At 43.6% G+C, this 12374-nt stretch overlaps 1 protein-coding gene across 5 annotated transcripts in view; it reads left to right on the top strand.

Moving 5' to 3' along the window:
* Positions 1–12374, top strand: part of scn4aa (sodium channel, voltage-gated, type IV, alpha, a) — a 46550-nt gene that overhangs the window by 17570 nt on the left and 16606 nt on the right. For 4 of the 5 annotated variants that reach the window (XM_080833928.1, XM_080833927.1, XM_080833929.1 and 1 more), the window contains 10 exons: positions 530–621; positions 1131–1388; positions 1628–1691; positions 2111–2252; positions 4205–4405; positions 5288–5443; positions 5936–6068; positions 7453–7691; positions 8075–8248; positions 8671–9027. In XM_080833928.1, the coding sequence (XP_080690054.1) occupies positions 530–621; positions 1131–1388; positions 1628–1691; positions 2111–2252; positions 4205–4405; positions 5288–5443; positions 5936–6068; positions 7453–7691; positions 8075–8248; positions 8671–9027 (1816 nt within the window). Of the gene's footprint in view, positions 1–529; positions 622–1130; positions 1389–1627; positions 1692–2110; positions 2253–4204; positions 4406–5287; positions 5444–5935; positions 6069–7452; positions 7692–8074; positions 8249–8670; positions 9028–12374 lie in introns of those variants that run through there. The other variant, XM_080833931.1, reaches the window with a different exon arrangement.

Below are 12374 nucleotides of genomic sequence, written 5' to 3'. Positions count from 1 at the left end.
AGGCATATTTTATTACTCTTCTCAGGCATATTGGTGTACACATATCTGTGCACTTGATGTAACTGACATGCTTCTTCTTTTTTTTCTTCTTCTTCTCCTTCTTTCTCTTCTTCTTCTTCTTCTTCTTCTTCTTCTTCTTCACCTTCTTCTTCTTCTCTGTGTTGCTCTTAACTTGTGCTGCCTATAAGTCCTTGAAATGGACAGCCTTAAAAATAGCCATCATTAAGACAGATTGCTGACTTACAGCTGTGCGCACGTACTCATGTTCAACAACCAAACCAAATAAAACTGCAGTGTGAAAAGTATTTATTGTTTAACAAGGCTGTAGTGCACTCGGGTCACGTTTCACGTTTCAAATTTCACAGTTTCTTTTTACACCTTCCTGGCCTCATCCCGTTTGTGTGTATGCTTTAATATAAGTACATACACGATGTGTCTATATGTGCCCCTGTGTGAATGTGTTTGTTTGTTTATGTGCATGTGTGTAGGCTTTTCCTTTATTCCTTTTTTGCTTATTCCTAACTGTCAGGTATCTCACGGAGTTTGTCGACCTTGGCAACGTGTCGGCTCTGAGGACATTCCGTGTGCTTCGAGCTCTGAAGACCATCACAGTGATTCCGGGTGAGTGTCACTGCCACATTCCAATGTGTGCCGCCATATTTCAGCACACCTCCTGCCATCCTCACAAGACAGCACACACATTGGCAAAATCACATAGTATTTATTCAGAATATACTCAGTATTAAGCAACATCACTTAGTATTTATTCAGTATATACTCAGTATTAAGCAACATCACTTAGTATTTACTCAGTATTTAGCTAAATCAGTTAGTATTTATTCAGTATACTCAGTATTTAGGAAAATCACTTATGCAAGCCTTTGCATTACCTTATTTGAATACCTGTATAAAATAATATAGTAAAGTCTAGTTTAATAGCTGTAGACCTATGTTCAACACATCAAGTATATAGCTTATATAAGTATATAAAACATAGCTTTGTTGCATTCCCTATTGTGACGCATGCTATTTGATATTTGCACACTGATGAACAGATGTAAATGTTGTCATTTGTTTACTTTTTTGGTCAATTCTTGTCTTTTATCCCCACTGTGTATGGGGGGCCTAAGGTTTGAAAACCATTGTCGGAGCTCTCGTTCAGTCGGTGAAGAAGATGGGCGACGTGATGATTCTGACGGTGTTCGCTCTCGCTGTCTTCGCCCTCATCGGTCTTCAGCTCTTCATGGGAAACCTGAAGCAAAAGTGCATACGCTGGCCGCTCCCTGGCAACGACACCCTCCTTGACGACTTCAACACCACCCTGGCCTACAACACCACATTCAATGAAACCAGCACCTTCGATTTCAAGGCCTACATTGAAGACCCAGGTACTGTTCCCTTTCGTTTTCTTTAAGATTGTTTGGCTATCAAAATGGGGGATAGCAACTTTTGGTGCAGGGTTTTGCAGTATCTTATGGAGGTGGTTTCATATTGTTTGTTTTTGGGGGATAGCAACTAACTAGAACTTTACAAGAGCAAGGATTTGCAGGGTTTCATAGTATCTTTTGGCGTCCTATTTTCTCTGGATTCCTCTTGAAGGAGGTATTTTCATTTTGTTTCTTTTCAGAGAATCAGTATTTCTTAGATGGTGCCTTGGACGCCCTCCTCTGTGGTAACAGCTCTGACGCTGGGTACGTACATGAGTGTGCTGTGTCAGATCTCTGCTCTTGTAACAGCAGACTTAATCATTTCGTATGGAATGAAAGCAAATAAAAAAGCCATTGCCACTTGCAGGTGTTTTGAGACACAGTCCTGTACAGTAGAAATAGGTGATTTTGTTTTTGATTTCCACAACTGACGAAACTACTGTCACATCAATACAACGTTTTTGATGGGTGACAACCAGTATAGCAAATTCCTTGGAGTTGAGACTGGGCTTTGGTTTAACCTTTAATGACTTTTGGTAGAGGGGACTGGGGGTTGAGGGTTGACATGTTTATTGGCCATGGGTTTTTGTGGAAATAAAGGGAACTGGGGGTTGAGGGTTTGGGTACAGGGGCAGGGAGATGATGGAGTGTATACAGATGCTTCATTGCTGCCCTGCTGACAGGCGGTGCCCAGAACATTACACGTGCATGAAGGCTGGGAGGAACCCAAACTACGGCTACACCAGTTACGATTCCTTCGGCTGGGCCTTCCTGGCTCTGTTCAGACTCATGACCCAGGACTTCTGGGAGAACCTCTTCCAGCTGGTACGTATCACCCCGCAGCCTCACCAGTGGCCATGGTGTCGCTATGGTGACACTATGGTGCTTGCTGCATGAGCGTATCGCACCGCAGCCTCACCAGTCGCCATGGTGTCGCTATGTAACTATGGTGCTTGCAGCATGAGCGTATTGCACCGCAGCCTCACCAGTCGACATGGTGTTGCTATGGTGCCACTATGGTGCTTGCAGCATGAGCATATCAGCCCACAGCCTCACCAGTCGCTATGGTGCCACTCTGTCTCTATGGTGCTTGCTGCATGAGCCTTTCAGCCCACAGCCTCACCAGTCGCTATTGTGCCACTATGTCACTATGGTGCCACTATGGTGCTTGCTGCATGAGCGTATCGCACCGCAGCCTCACCAGTCGCCATGGTGTCGCTATGTAACTATGGTGCTTGCAGCATGAGCGTATTGCACCGCAGCCTCACCAGTCGACATGGTGTTGCTATGGTGCCACTATGGTGCTTGCAGCATGAGCATATCAGCCCACAGCCTCACCAGTCGCTATGGTGCCACTCTGTCACTATGGTGCTTGCTGCATGAGCCTTTCAGCCCACAGCCTCACCAGTCGCTATTGTGCCACTATGTCACTATGGTGCCACTATGGTGCTTGCTGCATGAGCGTATCAGGCCGCAGCCTCACCAGTCATGCCAGACAGACACATCGACATGGTGATGCTCTAGGGGTGGCTCAGGCTCTGGGCTCTGTAAAGTGCCTTGAGGCAAATAATATTGTTTTGGTGCTATTAAATAATTTGCTATTAAATAATTTGAATGGTATCGAATTGAGCATGTTACAGCTCCAGTACTTTAACTGGCAATTGTATTGTTTTGGCACTATATAAATACAATTGGATTGAACTAAATTGAACATGTTAAAGCTCCAGCAGCTAAACTGGTACTGGAACACCAGTTTAGCTGCTGGAGCTCTAACATGTTCAATTTAGTTCAATCCAATTGTATTCATATAGTGCCAAAACAATAAAAACGAACACCAAGGTCATGGGCTCGATACCCTGGGAACAGACATCCCCATGAGCATGTCTACCTTACCTGCAGTGTCAGGGGATTAGGATAATAGTATCTACATTATTATTATGATTATTAATAAAAGTCTCATCCAATGGTGTATTATTATTATTATTATTATTATTATTATACTTATTCTGATTATGATTATTAATAAAAGTTTCATCCAATGGTGTATTATTATTATTATTATTATAATTATTAATAGAAGTCTCATCTAATGGTATATTAAGCTTTAGACAACATAGGCAAATGCCTCGGGTGGCAAGTGTGCATTATGGTCCATATTAGTGTTTCCCTCAAAGGGAGGCATTGGGCCGAGATGTTACTGATCAATCACACTGATCAATCGCACTACCATCACACTGATCAATCACACTGATCAATCACACTGATCAATCACATTGATCAATCGCACTACCATCACTTTGGGAAAACTCAGTCTGCAGTGTTGTAGACAGAGGCACTGGATATCATATGCATGCATGCCTTCTTGATGTAATGGATACATCTGGGGAAACCCCTACGTAAAAGCAGCAGTAAGGAGTTTTGATGGAGGAAAATCGTTGCAAAATCCTAACAAACACCAACAACATCACAGTTGGCACTGATGAAAGGCTTGCTAGTATGCTAACCCATGACATTTGGTGATGATGTGCTGCATGGGTTTATTTTTTAATATTTGTGGGTGGTCTGAACTGGACCAGAGTGCATAGCCTAGGAAAATAAGGAAAATTGACTTGATGATAAATACCAGTACTAGTTGCCTATAAACAGAACAAAAAATTGCACCTAATTGTTGTTTTTTGTCCTTTTTACCAAATTCTTAAAGGCATAATGTCCTATGTCAGTTGCTGTAGTTTTTGAGTCGTCATGCAGCCACGTTCCGACCCTCAGACTGTGTTTAGACCCTCAGGGCGGCGGGGAAGACCTACATGCTCTTTTTCGTGATAGTCATCTTTCTGGGATCCTTCTACCTCATCAATCTCATCCTGGCCGTGGTTGCCATGGCGTACGACGAGCAGAACCAGGCTACCCTGCTGGAGGCCAAAGAGAAGGAGGATGAGTTCCAGATGCTTCTAGCACAGCTCCACAACCAAGAGCACGAGGTCAGATCACAGCTTCTCCCTTAAACTCGCTAGAGAGAACTGTAAAATCACAATAATAATAATGAAAATAATATTTGATCATTGAATTGACTCGAATTGAATTAACTTGAATTGAATTGAATTGAATTGAATTGAATTGAATTGAATTGAATTTTAATATTTGATCCCTTGAACATTTGAATTCTTTTCCCTTCTTTTTCATATTTCTATTACTGCCTTTCCCCCCCGTTTTCACATGTTAATGTTTGTTTTGTGAGTGGGTTTGGACCAAAGCGTCTGCTAAATAGAGAGCTCATTTGTTGAGGTTATTTTGCTGATGCCAAACTATCAACTAAAGATAGAAAAAGAAGCAGTTAAGTGACACAGTCTTTTAAAAATAAAATGATGAAAAGAATAATTGCTCAGTGGCGCCTGCCAGTATCACATCTTGACACCGAATAGAATGGCAAATAATGTAAGAATGTCAGACAAATTCCTAAATTTTCCTCAGGATAAATAAAGTATCCATCTATCTATCTATCTATCTATCTATCTATCTATCTATCTATCTATCTATCTATCTATCTATCTATCTATCTATATACATTCTGTATGTGGAGCAGTTCGATTACATCCAATTTCATTCATTTCTTGAATGTCTTTACTTCTGCTAACTATACCTGTTCAAACCGGTTGCGTTCTGGATTGGTGGGTCCATCATGCTACCTTGTTTGCTGCATGTCACCTCAATGACTATTGAGATATTGAACTATTAGGCATTAGGCAGTCCTGTGAAGCAAAGTGCTGTCAGACTGCTGTTAAGTAGCTGATGGAAATAGTTGGTAGATGTGGCAGGATCATATTGTCAATGCTTGTTGCTAACTGACAGCTCATATAAAACAGATGCTTGTGAGCAGTCAAATGTCTCTGACTAGCAAGCGGAGTCACAGTCGAGGCACTAACGACACGCGAAGTCTCCAAGACAACGATGACGTCATAAAGGACTGCAATGGGAGAATAGTTCCACGATTTGTCATCAACAGAGTGCCTTCAGTAGAGGTGAAAATGTCTCTGAATACTGAGTGTTGAGTGATGGTACTAGCTATTAATGTAAAAGCATATGCATTGTACATACTCAGGCAAATATGGTGCAGCTCTTAATGTCTTAACTAGCTTAACACAAATAATGACCTTTATCCCTCAATGATTGACTTTAAAAGTAGAGATGAAATTTGTGCACTGCAGTCAATTGTTTAAAACATTTACAAATTATTTTCATGTAAAAATGCATGCAAAGACATTGCCACATTGATCAAGTGTCTGCATTCTGTTGTGATCTAGAGTTGTGCTTGTATTCCCCGATCACCATGGTGATGCGCAGCAAATGTTTTGAGTGCAGACACTTTTCTTGTTTGTAGTTAAGGTAAAGTGTTCTTCACCAATCAGAAGAACTGGAGAGTGTGGTGTTTCTTGTACCCAAGATTGGAGCTGATGTGAAGTGTGTGTGTGTGTGTGTGTGTGGGGGGGGTCTGTGTGTGTGTGTGTGTGTAGAGATGCACAGACGATGAGAAGAGTAGAGATTCGAAGTCCATTGGATCCAAGCATAGCATGATGCACCTGGAGGGGCCCGGTATGAACAAGCGGACAGCCAGCGCAATGACGGTGCTCACCAACGTCATGGAAGGTAAAGGGCCAAATGCAACAGTTATCTATAGCCACTTGTGCTGCAGTTCCACTTCTGGGCTACCTTCTCGAGGGGCAGCAGAGAGCAGTGTGTCATACTGTGTTTGAGCTGCAGAAACATGTCAACATGTCATAACATAATCATTATAGCCACCCACCCTGTCATAAGCATCATCATCATCATCATCATCATCATCATCATCATCATCATCATCATCAAAACAACAAAATGAATAATAAATCGTACTTCTTGCCGTTGTCATCATTTTCCGTGTCAGCCCAGCCCCACTCTCTCTGACTCCCGCTGACTCTCTGCCAGAAGTTAATTTAGTGTGTGGCAGCAGTGTGCATCTGGCTTGAGATCAGTCCGACAGCTTTTTAAATACGGCGAGGCTTAGTGCAGCCATCCAGGGCCCGTCCGGCACTAATGTGCCCTGTAATAGACCAGATTAGTGTTCAGTAGTGGACAAGTGGCCTGTGCTGGACACAGTATTTAGGCTGCATTGTGTGGACATCAAAGGGGAGAGGGATAATTAGCTCTCTGTGTGTGGAGAAATCCTGACTAGACGCAGGACCGTGCCCTTCGCTGGCGATAAGCTGAGGGCTATTTCAGAGCAAGAAGTTGAGTTTGTGGAGAGTTTAGGTGCTTAATTTGACTGGTGGTCTATCTGACCTATGGTTCCTATTTAATTAGATCTGGCCGACTGGAGAGAAGACTTCCATCTTACATGTACTTACTGACACTGGATCTGAAACTAAATGAATGAAACCCCCTGAGAACCAACCCATAGACTTGTGTTCGCTGTAGTTGACATTTGTTTTTCATGCTTACCATCCTACTCTTTTCAGCTATTCTTGGTTCCCCAGGAGGATATCGTTTATACTGTCATATCAGAATTGAACCCGTTAACATAAACCACTTTTTTTGTTGTAAGGTTTGACTTTTGATTTAAGTTTCAGTAATTGGATTGTTTTGTTAATAAAAATATAAACTTTTATTAAGACAGTAAAATATGTATCACCTGACTACTTTAACAGCCATAACAACCAGTCTATATGCTATCCCTCTCTCTATCTCTCCCTTTGTCCCTCTCTCTCTTAATACCACTCTCTTTCTCCACTTTCTTTCTCCACCCCTTTCTCTCTTTCTCTCATTTTCTGTCTCTATGTTTCTCTATTTAACTCTTTCTATTGCTCACTGCTACTCTCTTTTTATCTGTCTACCTCTTTCTGTCTGTCTCTCTCTCCCCCTCCCCTCTCACTTTCCTCCTTTCTGTCTGTCTCTGTCTTCCCTTCACTCTCTCGATTTCCTCCCGTCTCTCTCCCCCCCCCTTTCCTCTCATTCTCTCTGTCTCTCTTTCTCTCTCTCCCCCTCTCTCTTTCAGACCTGGAGGAGGCTCAGAGGCCGTGCCCGCCTGGCTGGTACAAGTTCGCTGACATCTTCCTGAAGTGGGACTGCTGCCCGCCGTGGGTCATCTTCAAGAACTGGGTGAACTTCATAGTGATGGACCCCTTCGTGGACCTGGGCATCACCATCTGCATCGTGCTCAACACCCTCTTCATGGCCATGGAGCACTACCCCATGAGCCCCGAGTTCGACCACATGCTCTCCGTCGGCAACCTGGTACGCCCTTGTATACACACACACACACACGCACACACACACACACACACACACACACACACACACACACACACACACACACACACTCACACACACAAACACACACACTCACTCACTCCCTCCTTTTCCTTCCCCTCTTTCTCCTCCTTCTCCTCTCCTCCTCTCTCTTCCTCCTTCTCCTCCCCCTTCTCCTTTACCCTCCTTCTTCTCTCCTCTCCATCTCTATCCTCCTCCTCCTTCTCCTCTCCTCTCTCGTCCATCTCCTCCCTCTTCTCCTCTCTCCCCTCTCCTCTTCCTTCTCTCCTCCTCTCTCCTCCTCCTCCTCCTCTATCCTCTTCCTTCTCTCCACCTCCTTCCCTCCTCTACTCCTCCTCCTCCTCCAGGTGTTCACCGGTATCTTCACGGCTGAGATGGTCTTCAAGCTCATTGCCATGGACCCCTACTACTACTTCCAGGTGGGCTGGAACGTCTTTGACAGCATCATCGTGACCTTCAGCCTGGTGGAGTTGGGTCTGGCCAACGTCCAGGGCCTGTCGGTGCTCCGCTCCTTCCGTTTGGTAAGAGCCAATTACCGGCCATGCCCCCTCAACAATATCTTCTTCAATATTTTTTGCATTTTTATAACCAACATCCATTAAACTGAGGTTTATGTTTTTGTTTACTCTGTTCTGCGTGTGAATGTGTGTGTGTGTGTGTGTGTGTGTGTATGTGTGTGCGTGTGTGTGTTTGTGTGTGTGTGTGAGTGCTGTACTGTGTGCGGGGCCATGCTTGTTTAACTGTCTCTGTGATTGCCCCCTGCTTTTATGTGTGTGTGGGTATCTGATGCGTTTTATGTGTGCGTGTTGTATTTGTCTGTGATTTTGTATGTATATCGTACTTGTGTGTGTGTGTGTGTCATACTTGTCTGTGTGTGTGCGTGTGTGTGTGTGTGTGTGTGTGTGTGTGTGTGTGTTGTGTCTGCCTCACGTGTTGGAGGTAGATGCGTGTCTTTAAGCTGGCCAAGTCCTGGCCCACCCTCAACATGCTCATCAAGATCATCGGCAACTCAGTGGGCGCCCTGGGCAACCTGACTCTGGTCCTGGCCATCATCGTCTTCATCTTCGCTGTGGTGGGCATGCAGCTGTTCGGCAAGAGCTACAAGGACTGCGTGTGCAAGATCGCCACAGACTGCGAGCTGCCGCGCTGGCACATGAACGACTTCTTCCACTCCTTCCTCATCGTGTTCCGCATCCTGTGCGGCGAGTGGATCGAGACCATGTGGGACTGCATGGAAGTTGCCGGGCAGACAATGTGTCTCACCGTCTTCATGATGGTCATGGTCATAGGCAACCTGGTGGTGAGTAGCGGTAGTGTTTTTATCTCACTGTTAACTGAATATGATAGCTAGCATTAAATTAACGAAAAAGAAAGAAAGGAAGAAAGTATAATAGAAGTAGAAATATTTATGTTATTGTAGAAGAATAGATTTTTTCAGCAAATATAGCAAAACATATTTATAGAAATTCTTAGAGAAGTCAAGTAAAAATCATTATTGCCATATTACTGGTGCAAGATTTTTGAGTGCCAGTTAACATTTTTTGCATATGTGATGTAAAGTTGACAAAAAGATGTTTGTTAATGTGTGTGTGTGTATGTGTATGTGGTATGCCTGTATACACAGTGTGTGTGCGTGTGTGTGAGTGTGTGTGTGTGTGTGTGTTTGTGGTTATGAAAAAAACAAAAAAGTTTGTTAAGTTAATGTCTGTCTAGTACAGCTGCCGGGCAGCGTAGGCCTTTAAGGGAAGTGCACCTGTGTCTACTTCCCCAAATTATTCTGTTGTTTGTCACTGCGGTTGGCGTGGTGATGAAGGCAGGAGTTCCTCTGTTGGGGTTGGTAGCTGGTGATGCATGTATAATAGGGATGGGAAGATTCACCGGTTCGCATCGATGCACCGGCATAAAAGCTCACGATGCGATGGCCCGGATCAAAAAAGTGTGCGCCGGATACAATGTGGAATGAATCGCGATGCATCGTTTCTAACATTTTTGCATCGGTATAATCCGAATATAAGACCAATAATTTTATATTTAGATAGATTCTTCCTCTCTAACTGTTTCTTAAGCGCGCTCTCACCTCCACTGCTGTCAATGGCCGATTCTCGTGAAGTCTATAATTTTCTAAAATCTCTCTCTGCCTGCAATACCGCTCTCTGCCTCTGCGCAACTTAAGTTGCAACTTCGGCGCTCTCACAGGCAAAGACGGTGGGATAAATTACTGTTAACGGTGTTTTTTGACTGGAAGTCTCCAGAAATCTGTTACCTTATTGAACGAAATTAAAAAGAGTGAACGTGCCGTTCGGAGTCACCAGAATGAACACATTCACAGTATCGTTCATCAGGCAGTAATACAGTAGCCTACGTTCAGTTCACGTTCACCAACATTATGAACGAGTTCAGACACAACTCTGGCGATTGATCCACGTTTCAAAAAACCTGACCTTGGAAGACCACGGCACCAAGACAAGATATTCATTAAGATAATAGCAGAGGCGGTGATGATAGAGGAAGAGGTAGGAATATACTCCATATACCGTTGCTAAACTCTCTATTTGTTACTTGAATTACCTGTATCTTCCTTAAATTGGAAAAGGAAATCTAGCAGCTAGTCTCCATTATACTGATATTTGTCAGGGCCAGGCAGATGAAACAGAATTTGACAGGAGCCCACACAAAAAGGAAGAGAGAGGTTTGTTCTGATAGGAACTGTGCCAAAAGTTATAAAACAATGCTTTCAGCCTTGGCAAAGAGCAACCTGTCCATCCCAGCAACAAGTGTTCCCTCTGAAAGAGTGTTCAGCACAACTGGTGACATAGTTACAGCACAGCACAGTTTGCTTTGTTTCACCCTGATCATGTGGATCAACTCATATTCCTAAAGAAAAACCTTAAAATAGGACAAATTAGTTACATTTAGTGTAAAAAAAAAAATTACATTCAGAGACCACTAACACACACACATACACACATAGGTGTTATACTTTGTCAGAGACCTTGTTAATGGTTTGTTGTATGACAAATAAATGAATCATTATGTACCATATTAAATTGCATAGAATTATATTATTTTGCATCGCATCTCGTTGAATCGCATCGTGTCGAATCGCACTGCATCGCAATAGGGGTGAATCGTATCGTATCGCATTAGTAGCTGCTTTTATGTATCTTGAATGTATCGGATCGTTGGCAGTGCATCGAGATGTGTATCGCATCGTCCTCAGTGATGAGATGCACATCCCTAATGTATAAGTGTGTGTGAGTGGTTGTGTTCATGTATGTGTCTGTGTCTGTGTCTGTGTCTGTGCCTGTGTCTGTGTCTGTGTCTGTGTCTGTGTTGGTGTCTGTGTCTGTGTCTGTCTGTGTCTGTGTCTGTGTCTGTGCGTGCGTGAGTGCGTGCGTGTGTGTGTGTGTGTGTGTGTGTGTGTGCGTGTGTGTGTGTGTCTCTCTGTGTGCTTGTGTGTGCGTGTGGGTGTTTGTTTGTGTGTGTGTGCGTGCGTGTGTCTGTGTGTGTGTGCGTGAGCGTGTGCGTGTGCGTGTGCGTGCGCGTTTGCGTTTGCGTGTGCTGTGTGTGTGTGCGTGTGTGTGTGTGTGTGTGTTTGTGCGTGTGCTGTGTGTGTGCGTGTGTGTGTTTGTCTGTGTGTCTGTGTGTGTGTATGTGTGTATGTCTGGTAAAGCACACTGAGGAGGAATACTCTTGCGGTTTTCTATCAGTAATGCTGTCGTTAGACAGTAGGGCTGTTTCTCATTTACCTTAGCTACTTTCTACACTGACTTTTCATTAATGACAATTAGTGTACAGAACTGCCCTTAAAGAAAAAAAACTAATACATTAAACAGATATATACTGTTCAGGGGCCGTATTCACAAAGCCTTTTATCTTACCACTAGGAGTGCTCCTAACTCGCGCTAAAACCTTTTACGTAGGAGTAATTTCTTAAAAGTGATTCACAACGGCTCTGAGACCTACTCATACTAAGGATAATACCAACTCCTAAGCTTAAGATAAAAACTCCGTTGCTATGGATGACGTCGCTTTTCATGCACGAGTTTAGAAGGGGTGAGGACGGTGATTGGTTGTTGACAGGCTCTCTCATTAAAAACTCAGTCCTAACATCCCCCTAACGATCCCACTAAATAAACAGAAAATAAGAGAATAACCTAGGCTTCAAATGAAGTCATATTAAATAGTTATGGACAGTGCACTTAGCAGAATGCACACGCATGATGACAAGTTTGTGCATCCAACGAGAATGACGCTTTGCACGTTAAGAGAAAGAGAAATTGCCGGAAAAAAACACGGAAATTGCATGAAATCAAAGAAGTAATAATTAAAGCACCCTGCAAACTATGCGTGAGGCATGGGAGGACATATTTGTTAACATAAATGCTTCATTCCCTGCCGTGTGTCGCTCTGTCGATGACTGAGAGAAGCGGTGGTATGCGCTCCAGTCACAATGTAGGATGGAGATTGCGGAGTGGACTTTAAAAGAGCCGTCGCGGCTACAGGTATTGTGTCACCAAAATAGGCCTCATGCGTATACTTGCATGTTGTAGTTCAACTGTGCTCCCGGTTGTGGATGGTGCCGCTCAAAAAGCTGGCGCAGACCGCGCTCTCCATTAAAATGTGCGAATTGTGAGTAGATCCAGG

This window comes from Sprattus sprattus, assembly GCF_963457725.1.
Source record: "Sprattus sprattus genome assembly, chromosome: 3".
Lineage (NCBI taxonomy): Eukaryota > Metazoa > Chordata > Actinopteri > Clupeiformes > Clupeidae > Sprattus > Sprattus sprattus.
Note: the sequence above shows the minus strand (reverse complement) of the source record. Positions and strands in the feature narration are given on the sequence as shown.